Source organism: Moschus berezovskii, chromosome 9 (assembly GCF_049115385.1).
Source record: "Moschus berezovskii isolate FMDL1 chromosome 9, NW_MosBer_1.0, whole genome shotgun sequence".
NCBI classification, from domain to species: Eukaryota; Metazoa; Chordata; class Mammalia; order Artiodactyla; family Moschidae; genus Moschus; species Moschus berezovskii.
The window spans coordinates 28,399,202-28,417,672 of NC_142468.1; the positions used below are offsets into that span (position 1 = coordinate 28,399,202).

Below are 18,471 nucleotides of genomic sequence, written 5' to 3' on the forward strand. Positions count from 1 at the left end.
GAGCAGCTGAATAATATCAACAACAAGCTTTGTAATTGATACTAGTTATGTTCTTCAAGTGATTTAGCATTTCCTGGCATGTTGTGCACACAAACAGAGACTTGTAATAAAGTACTTTTGTGATTATTATTGTAATATAGATGAGCGAAGAGTATATAACAACACAAAGGAAGAATACCTAACTTTCACAGTGAGTGTGACCATGTAGATAATAGGTTGGGGAGGAAGATGTCAGAGAAATGTATATGGGGGAGAGAGTCTTTGTCATAACTCTAAGTAAGGCCCTGGCTACCAAGAGAGTGGGAGGGAAGGGTGCTTTAAGCAGAAGGAACAACTTATAATGTAGCATGAAGCAGCATGGGCACTCTGGGAGCGATACATAGCTGAGCATGGTGTAAGCCTAGATATCATGGGGAGGAATTGCTGAGGGAGATGCTGACCAGATAGACAGATGCAAGGTCCTGAAGAACTTTTCATGTCAGAGTAAGGAGTAAACACTTAATGCTTTATGTAATGAGCTAACACCAAAGATTTTAGGTCAGAGAGGGACATGATTTTATATATATATATATGTGTGTATATATATATATATATATATATGTAATATAAAACAATAGCTTATCCAGGGTGATTAGATAAGTAAAGGGAGTGAGAATGGAGGTGGGGTGGCTGATGGAGAGCCTACTTCTGTCACACAGGGAGGAAAACTATGAAGCCATGACCAAGGCATGACCTTGGGAATAGGAAAGAAGGGACATTTTTTGAGAGATTTATCTTGAGCAGTTTGAATGCTGAGATCCTCAAAACTTGATAACTGTCTGGGTGTGGCAGGAAAGGGGGTGGGCTTCATAGTGATGTTGTTCACAAGAGAAGCAGATGAAGAACTGATTCAGGAGAAATGAGATTCCCTTTGGGACGTTCATCTGTTGAACACCTATGGAATACCTAAATGGAAATGTGCAGCAGGAATTTGGCTTCTGTATCAGGAACTTAGGGAAAGAGTTTTGTGCTGAGAAGTAAACCTGTGAATCCTTCATGTGTTGAAGTAAGTTGAAACATGGATAGGTAGTAAATCAACCAGGAGAAGTTGAGGGTAATTGTATTGAGAATCCTAATGCATAATAGAAGCTGGGATAAGGCTAGCCCCAGAAAACGATTTTGCAAGAGATGTCAACCGGGGAGCTGACTAAGATCTAGGAGGAAGTGGTATCATAGAACCCTTTACAATTCTTACCAAGTATTTTGTAATATTGAAATGATATTGAACATGGCTACATGTTCAAAGCAACAGAAAATCATGCTTTTTGATTGTTTGGAGTCTAGAGCAGGTGGTCCTCAGGGTGGATCACCTCCTTTTGTAGAGATCTGCCCACATCAGAGGTCAAGAGAGTACGTTCTTCCATCATTTGACCTTAATTCTAGTAGGTCCTGATTCTTTACAGTCTAGCTGAAGGTTGTGACTATTTTTTAGTTTGATTTGAGGATAAAGTTTCTGTGTCTTTTTCCTTTGTTTTTAGAAAAAAAAATTATGGTAGAAATAAATTTTATCTGTAGTATTTAAATAGAAGTACCACGGTTCTTTTAAAAATTGGAGCCAAGTGGAAGAAAACATCTACAGCACTGTATTTATTTTTTAATTTAACCGTTTGAGTTCATGCATTTTGACTACAGAATGTTTCTGTTTCTTTAGAGCAGAGGCAAGGCATATTTGTCTTAATGTCCCCAGGGCTCAACTCATAGCCTGACATATAGAAATGCTTGATAAATACTTATTTTGGTCTTCTTGTTCATGATTGCATAGTTCCTTTGTTTTGAGAGCTTCCAGACTCTCTTGAATCTTCTTACCTCTCAACATCTCATGTCACTGAATGATGCCACTCATCATCTGAATTTTACTAATGCTACCCTTTTGAACTGTTTGAAGTTCAATATCTCCCCTCCCCAAAGTGTTCAAGTGAAATAAGAATTGATTTAAGGCTGTGTATATGCCACAGCCTTTGAGAGTAGAAATATAAATAGAGCCAGGCCTAAGGATATGGATCACAATAAACTGTGGAAAATTCTGAAAGAGATGGGAATACCAGACCACATGAGCTGCCTCTTGAGTAACCTGTATGCAAGTCAGGAAGCAACAGTTAGAACTGGACATGGAACAACAGACTGGTTCCAAATAGGAAAAGGAATACGTCAAGGTTGTATATTGTCACCCTGCTTATTTAACTTATATGCAGAGTACATCATGAGAAACACTGGGCTGGAATCAAGATTGCTGGGAGAAATATCAATAACCTCAGATATGCAGATGACACCACCCTTATGGCAGAAAGTGAAGAGGAACTCAAAAGCCTCTTGATGAAAGTGAAAGAGGAGAGTGAACAAGTTGGCTTGAAGCTCAACATCAGAAAATGAAGATCATGGCATCTGGTCCCATCACTTCATGGGAAATCGATGGGGAAACAGTGGAAACAGTGTCAGACTTTATTTTTGGGGGCTCCAAAATCACTGCAGATGGTGATTGCAGCTATGAAATTAAAAGATGCTTACTCCTTGGAAGGAAAGTTTTGACTAACCTAGATAGCATATTAAAAAGCAGAGACATTACTTTGCCAACAAAGGTCCGTCTAGTCAAGGCTATGGTTTTTCCTGTGGTCATGTATAGACGTGAGTGTTGGACTGTGAAGAAAGCTGATCGTCGAAGAATTGATGCTTTTGAACTGTGGTGCTGGAGAAGACTCTTGAGAGTCCCTTGTACTGCAAGGAGATCCAACCAGTCCATTCTAAAGGAGATCAGTCCTGGGTGTTCATTGGAAGGACTGATGCTAAAGCTGAAACTGCAATACTTTGGCCACCTCATGTGACGAGTTGACTCACTGGAAAAGACTCTGATGCTGGGAGGGATTGGTGGCAGGAGGAGAAGGGGACGACAGAGCATGAGATGGCTGGATGGCATCACCGACTCGATGGACATGAGTTTGAGTGAACTCTGGGAGTTGGTGATGGACAGGGAGGCCTGGCGTGCTGTGATTCATGGGGTCACAAAGAGTCGGACACGACTGAGTGACTGAACTGAACTGAACTGAAGGATATTGAGCTTGAGACAGAAAACTGAGACAGGATGTTCCTGTTCCTCTTTTGTTTCCACTAGGTCTCCTGTTTCTACTTCTCTTTGTTTTCACTCTCTCTATTTCACATTTTTCTTTTGCAAAATTTCAAACATATATCATCATATAGAGTATAATAAAATGCATTCTTAACCTTCTTCACTGTAACTATACAATGCCATAATTAGAGTCTCATTAATATTGTGTCTGTTTTACTTTACCAACAAGTTCTTCTTTGTTGATCAGAATTAAGCTCAGATTAGGTGAAGAATCTACCTGCAATTCAGGAGAACTGGGTTTGATCCCTGGGTTGGGAAGGTCCTCTGGAGAAGGGAATGGCTATCCGTTCCAGTGTTCTTGCCTGGAGAATTCCATGGACAGAGGAGCCTGGTGGGTTACATTCCACGGAGTCACAAAGAGTTGGACACAACTGAACAGCTGACACTTTGACTTCACTTTCAGGTTACGTTAGATTCCTTGTCTCCCCTCTGGGAGACAGAGTTAGTAGTAAGGAAGTCATGGACTCTGTGAGACTTGAGGTGATGATCAGATGAGAGGGTCCTGGGTCACTGCTTTCTCTTCCTCTTCTGCACCAGGAATGACGTTAACGTCTCTGAGTGGCTTACTGCATGCTTTGCAAAAAAAGTAACTTTGGGAACTTCATGGACTGAATAAAGTCTGTGGTGTGTTGAATAAAGTCTATGCTGTGTTTCCTTTTGGATAATGCTCTATTTGGTATTTTGAGCTTCTCAACAAAATATGAATCTTCTTGCTGCTCTTCCTTTAATTCTTTTCTATGACTATTGCTAGAGGATGATAGGATTTCATAGGTATCCCATTCTAGGTTCAACTCTTCACTTTTTCACAGCTCTACAAATTTAGTGATTTTCATAACTGGCAGGAGGTGGTGGAAGCAGCAGTGACATTTGCTCATTCTTCTAATATACACAGAAATATTTCCTGTTTGCTTGACAGTAAAACTAGGATCCCCTTTTTCAGAAGTTTTGCTGTTCATAGCATTTATAAAGTAAGAAATAAAATCTTTTAGAGTAGAGGAAACATTTTACAAGGAGAAGAAATGAAAGGTCTGAATTTATCACCCTATTTCTATACTCTGTGTATTGCATCTGAGCTATTTTCTTCTTTGGTTTTTCTCTGTGCTATTTATACTCCCCTTATGAAAATAAACTGGGTCTTACCTAATGAAACATTTTTGTAAATCTAATAATTCACAAATATCTTATTTCCTGGTGGGAAGGAATCTGCATATAAAAACTTTCTTTATCATTTAAACTTTGTTGTTGGCTTAAAGTCAGAGCTGTATTATGTATGTGTATGTTCTTAGTATATAAATTGTGCTTGCGTTCATTAAGGTGAGACATTATTCTGTTTTCACCAGCCTTTGCTTTTCTGAAAGTGTTGCATCATTTCTTTTCTTTTATTCAGGGAATCAGCAGTCTCTTCAGTTCTTTAAAAGTGGTGCGTCTCTTGAGACTGGGCCGTGTTGCCAGGAAATTGGACCATTACCTGGAGTATGGAGCAGCTGTCCTTGTGCTGCTGGTTTGTGTGTTTGGACTAGTTGCTCACTGGCTGGCCTGCATATGGTACAGCATTGGGGACTACGAGGTCATCGATGAAGTCACGAACACCATCCAAATAGACAGTTGGCTCTACCAGCTGGCCTTGAGCATTGGGACTCCGTATCGATACAATACCAGTGCAGGGATATGGGAAGGAGGACCCAGCAAGGATTCCCTGTATGTGTCCTCTCTCTACTTTACCATGACAAGCCTTACAACCATAGGATTTGGAAACATAGCTCCTACCACAGACGTGGAGAAAATGTTTTCAGTGGCCATGATGATGGTTGGCTGTAAGTATCTTTTCTTTTTTTTTAAAAAAAGTATTATTGTTGACAGCTGTTCAGCTCCAATCTTGGGTAGAAGTAAAATGAAACTACTTTGTCTTCAGAAGGATGTTTAATCCATTTCATTTACCTTGCTTTAATTTTTATTCAGCCTTAGAAAATAGAAATGCAAACTGATATATTTTACTCTTTAGAATGTATTAGCACATAAAAAACAGTATGAATGGAGTGATAAAAAAATCAGAATGGTATTTCTTTGATTTAATTCTGTTTATAGCATTGTTCCTAGCAGAGCTATTTCCAAAGAAAGAGCAACATCAACAAGACAGTGTCTTTCTTGATAGGTTTTTTTGGCAATGCATTAAATTCTGAAAAGTAGACAGGATGTGATCTGAGATAGCCTGTTTATAAAATGTTTTAGTTAATAGTCTTATGTAGTTTTTTACAATTTAGACAAGTAAAAGTATTTATAAATCTAGTCTCCATTACAGAATTCTAGGTGGAATATATGCCAGGTTGAGAGAATGAAAGGATTAGTAATTGTCAGGGCATTCAGCAATGATGAACGTGTCTAGGATGAGGCATGCAGACCTGAGTACCAAATGACTTGATGATGTTCTTGGGAGTAGGATGCTTCTCTACAGAAGTGAAGGACCAGGTATTCTATCACCACCATCAGACTGAGATTGGACAATACAGGAGATCAGAACACTAAGGATATATATACAAAAGAAGTTGTTGAAAAAGGAGATTTTGAGGGGGACTTCTCCACCATATACACCATGTGTCACATTGACTTGGATGATTTATCCAAGCCTAGTTCTGAGACCTGGAGTAACCTCAGGACTGAAGTTATGATTAGTGTGTAGCCTCTGGGTCATGTTAATTGATTTTGGTCTAAGCCATCCTTTTTGAGATTCCATGTTATACAATTTTATATTTTGACATTAATGGGAACAATGTAAGAGTCTAGGAATGTTAGTTAACTTGTGAAAGGTCAGTATGAGTCTAAACAAGGTAATTTGCAGAGTTCAGAATGTCTGCAAGTTACTGGACACTGATGTTAACAGTGTTTAGTTTTCCATACTCTTTTAAATGGGTACAGAAACAAGAACACACAGGTTCTCTTTGCTGCAAGAACACACAGGTTCTCTTTGCTGCTTAAGAGTTTGAGAGGTAGAGTGTCAATTCCAGGTGATGTTTGCTCCACAGGCTTTTAGGAGGAAAATGTTCTCACAACGAGATCTTGATGATCTCTTAATTAAACTGCTGCCTACATACTGAAAGTGATGAGATGTATTAGCAGAAGAGGTGCTTTACAAATTCAGAAAAGATTTTGTCGGATTCAGTATTTATTATTATACTTTTTAATATTTATATAATGCATTTTGCCTTATACTTGAACATGGTTAAGTAAAAAAAAATTAATTTTGAAGTAATTATAGATTCACTGAAATTTGCAAAGATAGTCTAGTGGAAGGGGAGGTATATAAGACAAATTGGGAGAGTAGGAATGACATTTATACATTATTGTGTGTTAAATGGGTAGATAGTGGGAACCTGCTGTATAGCTCAGGGAGCTCAGTTTGGTGCTCTGTGATAACCTAGAGGAATGGGGTGTTGGGGTAGGGAGGTGGGAAGGAGGCTCAAGAGGGAGGGGATGTGTGTATACATATAGCTGGTTCTTGTTGTATGACAGAAACAAGCACAGCATTGTAAAGAAATTTAACTCCAAAAAAAAAAAAAAAAAGAATACTGAGGACTTTGTGCTCTTCCCTTAGTTTTCTACAATAGTTATATCTTATAGGGCTCTAGTACAACATCAACATTGGCTGTGATACAGTGTGTGGAAAGCTCTGTGTTGTATTATCACATTTGTGGATTCCTGTAACCACTACTGAAATCAAAACACAGAATTATTCTGTTACCTCAAAGATCTCCTTCATGTCACACTCACCCCTTCCCCAAGCCTCCCTAACCCTGGCAACTACTGACCTGTTCTTTATCTATATAATTTTGTGATTTTGAAAATGTTACATAAGTGGAATCGTGCAAAATGTGGTTTTCTGAAATGGATCTTTTCCACTCAGCATAAGTCTCTTGAAATCTATCTAAGTGATTGAGTGTATTAATAGTTTGTTCCTTCTTATTCCTGAACAGTATTTCATGGTTTGGATATACTACTGCTTAATCATTCATCCATTGAAGGACATTTTGATAATTTCCAGTTTTTGGTTATTATAATAAATAAATTCACTAAATTCATTGCTAAAGGGCTTTTGTGAAAAAGAACTTTTTCAAAGTTTAGTTCTGAAGCAGTTGTGGAGAATAGCATACCTTGTTTGTGTATAGTTTTTTGTTTGGACATAACTTTCAGTTCTCTGGGATAAATATCCAGAAAAGAGATTTCTTGGACAAATAGTGTCCTATTTTTATAAAAGAACTTGTCAAACTATTTTTCAGAGTTGACATATTAGTGTAGTTTAATTTTTCAACAAGACAATAACAGAAAAATAAAATCTATGTAGAGCTGAAGGACCTGGAAAATCCCATGGACAGAGGAGCCTGGTAGGCTGCAGTCCATGGGGTCGCTAAGAGTCGGACACGAATGAGCGACTTCACTTTCACGTTTCACTTTCATGCATTGGAGAAGGAAATGGCAACCCACTCCAGTGTTCTTGCCTGGAGAATCCCAGGGACGGCGGAGCCTGGTGGGCTGCCGTCTATGGGGTCGCACAGAGTCGGACACGACTGAAGCTACTTAGCAGTAGCAGCAGCAGCAGTAGAGCTGAAGGACACCATTATTTGTTTCTCAGACCCCAAACCTGGGAATTATCTTAGATTCCTGTTTTTCTTGTGTATTACATCTATTCATAACAAGTCGTGTTGACTTTAGCTTCAAAGTATATTTGATTATTTCTCCCCACTTCTGTAGCTTACCATCCAAGATCAACTAATAATCTCCTATATGTTGCTTCATTTTTACCCTTGACTCATAATCTCTACTCAGAAAGTAAGAACTATTGTTCCTGTGTTCATAGTCTTCCAGTGTTTTACACTGCATGTGAAATAAAATCCTCATCTCCCACCGCTTCAGTCAAAGCTTTAATGGTCTGGCCCTCACTTGCCTCACTCACCTCACTTTTTACCATTCCCACTCTTGCTTATCCTACTCAATCCAAGCCAACCATTTTGCTGTACACATCAGAAAACAGTACTGTCTCAGGCTCCTTGTACTGCTTCCCCCACTGCTTATAAATCCCTCCCCTGACTTATGCCCCAATTCAGGCAGGTCTCCAATCAAACCACCTCTCCAGAAATTCTTCTCAATGCTACCCACTGCAATGCCAGTCACTCTTATTCTCTTCCCTTTAATCTTTTCTTTATTGTACCTACAAGGCCTGAAAAACATGTTTACTCTGTTTTCCTTTTTTTCAGAATGTAAGCTCCATGACAGTATGGCCTTTGTCTGCTTTTTTTTTTTTTTGGATCTCTATATATTCAACTTCTAAACAGTTCTTAATGCTGTGCCCAGTCAAAATTTGTTGTATGATGAATGAAGTTGAAGATGTCCCTGATGATCATAAGGAAAATCTCCAGTCCTTGAATCCACCCCATTTGGATCTCTGATGAACACACATGCCAGAAGAATGCACACTTTGAATTTTAGCCGTGATTCCTTTGTGAAAGCCTGGAGAGCTCACCTGTATTGTCTGCCCATGGTAGTGCAGCAACTACTTCAGGTGGATTGTTAACTCTTTTGTGACCTCGTGGACTGTTGCCTGCCAGGCTCTTCTGTCCATGGGTTGTTCCAGCCTTAAGTTTCTTATGTGGCCTGATAATAAGTTCTGAGAGGCGAGGCAGTAGAATCACCAACAACTGTTTCTCCCACCGTAGTTTTTGTTTTTACCAACTACCTTCTGAAACTACCACCTCTAGAAATTTTCACATAGATTCAGTTGAGTTTTCCAAAACTTCATTTAGTTCATTGTCGGCCTCCTTCTTCCCTAATTCATGGATAGCCAATATATTGCTATGTCAACATTTCTTTCTCCTGTCTCCTTCTCTTCACTTCCCGAATTGATTTCAAAACAAAGATCTGGGCAAAAAGTGATCCTTTTCCTTCTTGAGGTTCTGCTATAAATCCTTTCAAAGTGGAATAAACCAATTTCTATCTTTTGAGTTTGTTTTTCTTTTTATGCCTCTGAAAAAATCCATCTTCTGTAGCCAGAGTGTTCCAAGGAGATGCCTTTTAATTTCCTTCTTAGTCCTTGGATCCTTGGTAATTTCATTGAATTCTTCCTTTGAAACAACACAGGAAGATGATTGAAAACTGTTAAGCTCCATGAAGTGTTACAATAACTTCCCACAATTCCAAATCTTATTAGACACACGTGTACAAAATATCAGCCAAATGTGGCTGTTGCAGCTGTTTGTGTTCTTAGTATAATGTTTTCCCAATATAATTATCCTGTGACAGCATCAAGGAAAACAGAGGAAAACAAACCTAGTAAGTGTTCTTAGAACCTAAAAAGTGTCATCAGCCTCAGACTTATCCAGAGATTGTGTGCGTGTGTGTGTGTGTGTGTGTGTGTGTGTGATGGACAAGGGAAGGAAGGGAAGAAGGAGATAAACAGGTTTGTGCTTTCAGTTGTTCTAGGATTCCAGTCAATCTGTGCTGACTGCTTGAGAAGCACCACTTGTAACTTTATAAGTCAATAATTGAGAAAGATGTTTTTCAGAAGGTTGATGGAGATACCAACTGCCTATTTTCTGTTGAGAAAGTAATCACTACTTGTAAATGATAGATTATTTTTTTCTGGAGAAAGCTACCTGAAACTTTTGTGCCTTCTAGCAAAGTTTAAAAACTTAAATGGCAGCAATTCCAGTTCCTGAAGGCAATGGCAACCCACTCCAGTACTCTTGCCTGGAAAATCCCTTGGGCGGAGGAGTCTGGTAGGCTGCAGTCCATGGGGTTACGAAGAGTCAGACATGACTGAGCGACTTCACTTTCACTTTTCACTTTCATGCATTCATTGGAGAAGGAGATGGCAACACACTCCAGTGTTCTTGCCTGGAGAATCCCAGGGACGGGGGAGCCTGGTGGGCTGCCATCTATGGGGTCGCACAGAGTTGGACAAAAGTGACATGATTTAGCAGCAGCAGCAGCAATTCCAGTTCCTAGAGCCTTTATGAACCTTCTTCTTTCTTTAATGGCCTGTCTTCTCAGACTCCTCAGTTCTTTCTCCCTGATGCTGAATTGTGTGAACTCTGTCCTGGACCATAGTCTCAAGGTTCTCCTTGTTGATATCATAGTTTATGACCATGGCCTCCCTCCAACCCCAGGTACCTTCTGTTTCCTCTTGGTACCTTCTGTGTCAGCAGTGTCCCAGGGTATTTCTCTTTTCTGCTACCTATGGATTTCTTAGGCTTCAATTTAGTGTTCTTACATTTGCTCCTGCTCAGATTCCAGATCTGGAAGGGTTGTTTCTTACATAGGTCTACTACCATGTGTTCTTTTTCTCAGATTTATCTTTTCTTCTATGCTCTATGCCTTGAGTGCACCCTTTGGTTCTGGTAGCAGCCATTACTACCCCAGGACAGTCAGCTCCTCCTAATCATGTCTAATCATGAATGAAACTAACTACTCTGCTAATATTCACTAATTACCACTAAAGGGCTTTTGTGAAAAAGAGCATTTTCAAAGTTTAGTTCTGTAGTAGTTGTGAAGAATAGCATACCTTTTCTTTTTTAGATCAAGATGTGGGTAATCTCTGCCAGTTTGTTTAGTAAATACTTAATAATGCCTTCCTTAAATGCTTTCTATTCCATTTCATTCATATAATCTTATTATTGAGCCCTTAATAACTTTTTTTTTCCTGAATATTAGCAGACTAATTTCGCTTTTCTATTCAGAAAACACCTTCATATACTGATGACTTGTTTTGATTGCTATAAAACAAAGGAATACGAATTAAAATTTTTTTCTGATATAATTATCCTTTTTGCCTTAATATTTTTATGAATCCTCTTTTAAAGATGTGTTAGGTAGTTAGAATAGAAAAAAGGAGTCCAAAATGGCGGTGGCTAAAAGACAAAGAAGGGAAAAGCCCATGAAAATAGAACAAAGGAAGGTCCAAGGACTGGAGTGAGGACCGCAGGTAAAACAAACAGCCCTCCTGGCAACCCAATTTACATAGGCAGGCTCAGGGGGAGGATAAAAACATAAAAAGAGGAGCCAAAATTGAGCCGGGGCTTCTCTTCTCTTTGCATCTTTTGGGTCAGCTGCCCACATGCCTCAAGGATGTATTTTCCTTTGCTTGTCAAATAAAACTGAGCTGTAACACGGAGTTGTAACATTGGTCTGTCTGTCGCTTCAAATTTTTGCTGTGGCGAGACAGAACTGAGGAAATTACACACTCCCCTGACAGATGTATCAAGAAAACAATTGGTTAGCTCTTGCTTCCTTACTAAATAATCACATAAATTGCATTTTAGCTTATTCCAACCATTGTAAAAAAGACTATACACTTGTGTTTTTCATTACAACTTTATAAAAAAAGAAACATAAAATAAGAATGTTTTAGGTAACTTTTTGCCATAAATTGTGTTCAACCAAAAATTTGTTTTCATTTTCTTTGTTTTGTTTTAATATATTATAAAATGTTATACGTGTTAGTAAACATGTTAACAGCCTATTTCAAAGTACTTGGGTATTTATTTTATTTAAAAACAGTTTTCACTTTTTCCATTGTTGCCTGCTTAGTTGCCAATTGAAGCAGCCTGACTCATGGGGTCTAAAATGATCAGAATCTGTCCTGGTAGGATGCCATGCAAAGTAAGCCTTTAAAAGTAAAACACATTCACTGTTGCAATGAAAAGAATTAAATACTTAGGAATATATCTACCTAAAGAAACAAAAGACTTGTACATAGAAAACTATAAATCACTGGTGAAAGTAATCAAAGAGGACACTGATAGATGGAGAAATATACCGTGTTCGTGGATTGGAAGAATAAATATTGTGATACTGAGTATACTACCCAAAGTAATTTATACATTCAATGCAATCCCTATCAAGCTACCAAGGATATTTTTCACAGAGCTAGAACAAATAATCTCACAATTTGTATGAAAATACAAAAAACCTCGAATAGCCAAAGCAATCTTGAGGAAGAAGAATGGAACTGGGGGAATTAACCTGCCGGACTTCAGGCTCTACTACAAAGCCACAGTCCTCAAGACAGTATGGTACTGGCATAAAGACAGAAATATAGATCAATGGAACAAAATAAAAAGCCCAGATATAAATCCATGCACCTATGGACACCTTATCTTTGAGAAAGGAGGCAAGAATATAAAATGGAGAAAAGACAGTCTCTTTAATAAGTGGTGCTGGGAAAATTGGTCAGCCACTTGTAAAAGAATGAAACTAGAACACTTCCTGACACCATACACAAAAATAAACTCAAAATGGATTAGAGAGCTAAATGTAAGACCAGAAACTATAAAACTCCTAGAGGAGAACGTAGGCAAAACACTCTCCGACATAAATCACAGCAGGATCCTCTAAGACCCACCTCCCAGCATATTGGAAATAAAAGCAAAAATAAACAAATGGGACCTAATTAAAATCAAAAGCTTCTGCACAGCAAAGGAAACTATAAGCAAGGTGAAAAGACAGCCTTCAGAATGGGAGAAAATAATAGCAAATGAAACAACTGACAAAGAATTAATCTCCAAAATATACAAGCAGCTCCTTCAGCTTAATTCCAGAAAAATAAACGACCCAATCAAAAACTGGGCCAAAGAACTAAACAGACATTTCTCCAAAGAAGACATAAAGATGGCTAACAAACACATGAAAAAATGCTCAACATCCCTCATAATCAGAGGAATGCAAATCAAAACCACAATGAGATACCATTTCACACCAGTCAGAATGGTTGCTATCCAAAAGTCTCCATGCAATAAATGCTGGAGAGGGTGTGGAGAAAAGGGAACCCTCTTACACTGTTGGTGGGAATGCAAACTAGTACAGCCACTATGGAGAACAGTGTGGAGATTCCTCAAAAAACTGGAAATAGAACTGCCATATGATCCAGCAATCACACTCCTGGGCATACACACCGAGGAAACCAGAACTGAAAGAGACACATGTACTCCAATGTTCATCGCAGCACTGTTTATAATAGCCAGGACATGGAAGCAACCTAGATGTCCATCTGCAGATGAATGGATAAGAAAGCTTTGGTACATATACACATTACTCAGCCACTAGAAAGAATGCATTTGAATCAGTTCTAATGAGGTGGATGAAACTGGAGCCTATTAAACAGAGTGAAGTAAGCCAGAAAGAAAAACACCAATACAGTATGCTAATGCATATATATGGAATTTAGAAAGATGGTAACCTCAACCCTGTATACGAGACAGCAAAAGAGACATAGGTGTATAGAACAGTCTTTGGGACTCTGTGGGAGAGGGTGAAGGTGGGATGATTTGGGAGAATGGCATTGAAGCATGTATATTATCATATGTGAAACGAATCACCAGTCCAGGTTCGACGCATGATACAGGATGCTCGGGGCTGGTGCACGGGGATGACCTGGAGGGAGGATATGGGGGGGAGGGTGGTGGGAGGGGGGTTCAAGAAGGGGAACACATGTACACCCGGGGCAGATTCATGTCAATGTATGGCAAAAGCAACCAATATATTACTGTAAAGTAATTAGCCTCCAATAAAAAAAAAAAGAGAAAAACAAAAACTACAAATGTGAAAACTGCCTGGGTTTAATTGGAAGAGAGGAAACCCAGTCATAACAATGCTACTGTAATTTTTAAATGATCTGTAATTGATGATAGCTTCAACAGTTTAAGAACTTTCTATAATTGACTGGTATGGTTTATAATGCATCAGGCAAATGGTTTAACACATTTAGAAGAATAGTAGGAACATCTGCCAGTGGGATATGTATGACAGGAAATTCAGATCTCCAAGAGGGTATTTAAGAGTGACCAGGGAGCACTTAGTTACACACTGGTCACTCAACATCACGCAGAGGAGACAGATGCCACGCAGATTCTCTAGTTCATGGGCTCATTTAGTACCTCAGTGGAGTTTGGATAAAAGCCAATCTGAGAGTGTGGTATTGCACTTAACCAGCTCCATAGGAAACAGAAATAAATGCAATATGGTTAGACTCAGAGACTGTAAAAATATATTAATAGAATAAGCTGGAGCAAAGGTCTGTGTGACCTTGAATGGCTTTGGATCTCTTTGGATTTTAATTTTTTCAAGTGCAAAGTGCAGAAATTGAAATAAATAACTTTTAAGGTCACTTTCAATATGAACATTTGATATATCTGAGGTTCAGTTAGTATAGTTATGACCTTGTTCTTTGAATTGGACTGATTATTGGAGATTAGGTTAATATGGAAAAAGAAGAGGTGTCACTTAAAAGTTTAGGACTTTTCATATACAGTGCATACTCTATTTTACAGAGAGTAAGATATGTATTGTACAGAATATATTCAGTAAAGAGGAGAGGGAAGACTGCCAAGGAATATTATGGAGAAAAGAAATTAAGCTTTTGGAAATAACAGCATTTTACCCTATAGAAGTTAGGCAGCTTGGAAGACTAAAAGATGTTTGCCTCAGGATAAAGGAATGGACCCAGGGAGAATGCCCAATGGGGACTCTGACGGATATTTGGTCTAAATAGATATCTAGGCAGGGTTAAATGTCGTTAACCTTTTAAAAGGGTTAAGAGTTGTTACACTTCTCCAAAAAATTTAAAAAATTGTCTACAAATCTTAACATGAGACTTTAGGTGACACAGATATAATAATAAGTTATATGTTAAATTTTTTCTTTATTATTGTGGTGTAGTTAGGACATAGAGTGTGGACATGCTGATTTTCATTTCTGGTTTTAGTTTAGCCAGATGGAGAGAGTTTTAAGCTTAATGTTTATTTTGGAAACTGGGTCAGTTCTTTGTATCTGCTTTACCCTTGCTTGTAAAAAAGACTTTTTTCTTCCCTTTTCTTTAATGAGCTTAATATCCCATGAAGAAACATATTTTGTGAAGCCCAAAGTTCAGGGTTATGGGCACCTTTTTTATGGTTTAGCTGTTTCAGATGTACAGTCCAGTAGTTTGAAAACCGTTTGAAAACTGTCTTGTTTGTCATGTGTTCAGTACAAAGTATTGTGCCTAGTTGATGAAAGTGAAAGTATTAGTTGCTCAGTTGTGTCTGATTTTTTGCAACACTATGGGCCATAGCTGACCAGGCTCCTCTGTCCTTGGAATTTTCCAGGCAAGAGTACTGGGGTGGATAGCAATTCCTTTCTCCAGAGGATCTTCCCATCCCAGGTATTTCATCCAGGTCTCCTTCATTGCAGTTAGATTCTTTACTGCCTGAGTCAATAGGGAAGCCTTAGTTGGTAGATGTGCTCATTGAACATATGTTGAAAAAAAATTAATTAAAAAAGTTCACCTAGTTCACCCTGAGGAATCCAGGATTCAGGAATCCAGTCAATTCTAGGAGGAATTGACACTTGAGCTCAGGATGCAAAAGCAAGTAGGTAAATGAGGGAAGACTAAGGTATTTTCCAGGGAAAGGGAACTTATGTGAAAAATCACAGGAATGAACTGAGTCGACCCATCTGCTGTTCTCTGCATATTTCAATTTAGCTTGAATGGAAAGTAGGAGGAAGGCGAGGAAGAAAGGAACCAAGATGCCAAAGGCCTTGTATAGGTTGAGAAGGATTTCGTCATTTTTGCTGATGGTTATGAGATAAAAAAGGATTTTATTCTTCAGTGTGGAAGATAGATTGAAGGAGATGGAGGCTGTGGGCAAAGAAACCGGTTGGGGTGCTCTTGGAGTAATCCAGGAAGACATAAACTGAGTTGGTAGAGATATGATGGATGATACAGCTTAGAACTGACAAAATCTTTTTTTATAAAAGGCCAGATAATTGTCTTAGGCTTCACAGGTTGTAATGTCTCTTTTGCAACTCTTCATCTCTGCTGTTGTAGTGCTAAAGCAGCCATAGAAAGCACACAAACAAACGAACATACTGTGTTCTAATAAAACTTTAAAAAGATATAGATGGCCAGACTTGGCACATGGCCCATAGTTGCCCATGGTCTAGCATAGACAGTTTGGCTTATAAAAAGACCTTGGACTTTGGAATGAGATAAATCTAGGTTCATTTTTTATCTCTTATTAAGAATTTGCATTAATTATCTAAACTGTCATCTATAAAGTGAAGATAATAGGCCCTACATACAGAGTCATTTAAAATGCTAAATAAGGGCTTGTATGTAAAATTCCTGGCATGCTGCAGTCCATGGCATCACAAAGAGTCGGACATGACTGAGTGACTGAACTGAACTGATATAAAGTTCCTGAAACATTTAAGTTGCTTTGGTGAATGAATGAATGAGTGAGAAAGTAGAAAGAAGAGTTCAAAAGGATTTGGAGATTTCTGGCTAATTCTGATGAGTGAATGACAAAGCTCTTTCTAAGGTGGTAAAGAAGGGGCAGGTAATACTGGGACAAGAGGGCAGTTCGTTTTTGGACATGCTGAGTGTGAGGGATTTGCAGGTCATTTACTAGAAATGTCCACTAGGTTAGAAGTGATAAAATTTAGAAGTGTAGCTTTGGATTCCACTTTCAAGTTCAATAAAATATATTTCTACTAGATTATTTGGTGATTATATAAGAATGGGGTTTCCTTTCATGTTAAAAAGTAGAAAACAAAAAATTGATTTTGAGAGAAGTTTTTAATGAAAGTCTGCTTTCTAAGAACAGGTATTTTAGTCAGGGGAGAATTTTATTTACTGATGACTACAAGATGCTTTGAGACCTTTAAATAAATTTAGTTTTGATTCCTATGATTGTGTATATTGCCTGGGATATGTTGTTGCTCTAAAGGGAAAGTGGTGCTCTGCTATAGAAAAACATTGAGGACTTAATAATCCTTACATATATAGTATCAAGGATCAATGTACATATAATTTAAATTTTGATGGAGATAAAATAGTTAGATTTTTTTCCTCTATGTATTGAAAGACTAACAAATCCATCAGTTCAGTTCAGTCGCTCAGTCGTGTCCGACTCTTTGCGACCCCATGAATCACAGAATGCCAAGCCTCCCTGTCCATCACCAACTCCTGAGTTCACTCAAATTCATGTCCATCGAGTCGGTGATGCCATCCAGCCATCTCGTTCTCTGTCGTCCCCTTGTCCCGCTCCCAATCCCTCCCAGCATCAGAGTCTTTTACAGTGAGTCAACTTGTCGCATGAGGTGGCCAAAGTAACTTTCCTTCCAAGGAGTAAGCGTCTTTTAATTTCATGGCTGCAATCAGCATCCGCAGTGATTTTGGAGCCCCCCAAAATAAAGTCTGACACTGTTTCCACTGTTTCCCCATCTATTTCCCATGAAGTGATGGGACCAGATTCCAGATCTTCATTTTCTGAATGTTGAGCCTCAAGCCAACCTTTTCACTCTCCTCTTTCACTTTCATCAAGAGGCTTTTGAATTCTTCTTCACTTTCTGCCATAAGGGTGGTGTCATCTGCGTATCTGAGGTTATTGATATTTCTCCCGGCAGTCTTGATTCCAGCTTGTGCTTCTTCCAGCCCAGCGTTCCTCATGATGTAGTCTGCATAGAAGTTAAATAAGCAGGGTGATGATATACAACCTTGACGGACTCCTTTTCCTATTTGGAACCAGTCTGTTGTTCTATGTCCAGTTCTAACTGTTGCTTCCTGACCTGCATACAGGTTTCTCAAGAGGCAGGTCAGGTGGTCTAGTATTCCCATCTCTTTAGATGACTATATTTAGAACATGTTAAGATAAAAGTCATCCCCAAAGACCTTTGTTGTTGTTCATTCCCCAAGTCATGTCTGAATTGTTGCCACCCCATGGACTGTAGCGTGCCAGGCTTCCCTGTCCTTTACTATCTCCTGGAGTTTGCCCAAATTCATGTCCATTGCATTGGTGATGCCATCCAACCATCTCATCCTCTGGTGTCCCCTTCTTCTCCTGCCTTCAATTTTTCCCAGCATCAGGGTCTTTTCCAATGAGTCAGTTCTTTGTATCAGGTGGCCAAGGTATTGGAGTTTCAGCTTCAGCAATGGTCCTTCTAATGAATATTCAAGACTGATTTCCTTTACGGTTGATTGCTTTGATCTCCTTGAAGTCCAAGGGACTCTGAAAGGTCTTCTTCAACACCACAGTTCAAAAGCATCAGATCTTTGGTGTTCAGCTTTCATTATGGTCCAACTCTCACATCCATGTGTGACTACTGGAAAAACCATATCTTTGACTAGATGAACCTTTGTTGGCAAAGTAATGTATCTGCTTTTAATACTCTGTCTAGGTTTATCATAGCTTTTCTTCCAAGGAGCAAGCATCTTTTAATTTCATGGCTTAAGTCACCATCTGCAGTGATTTTGGAGTCCAAGAAAATAAAGTCTGTTACTGTTTCCATTG

The 18,471-nt window shown here is 38.8% G+C and overlaps 1 protein-coding gene across 1 annotated transcript in view; it reads left to right on the forward strand.

The window, feature by feature from the left end:
• KCNH5 (potassium voltage-gated channel subfamily H member 5) overlaps positions 1-18,471 on the forward strand; it is a 390,609-nt gene that overhangs the window by 97,615 nt on the left and 274,523 nt on the right. The window contains exon 7 of the mRNA XM_055436081.2: positions 4,548-4,974. Coding sequence (XP_055292056.2) covers positions 4,548-4,974 — 427 coding nt within the window. The remainder of the gene's footprint in view (positions 1-4,547; positions 4,975-18,471) is intronic.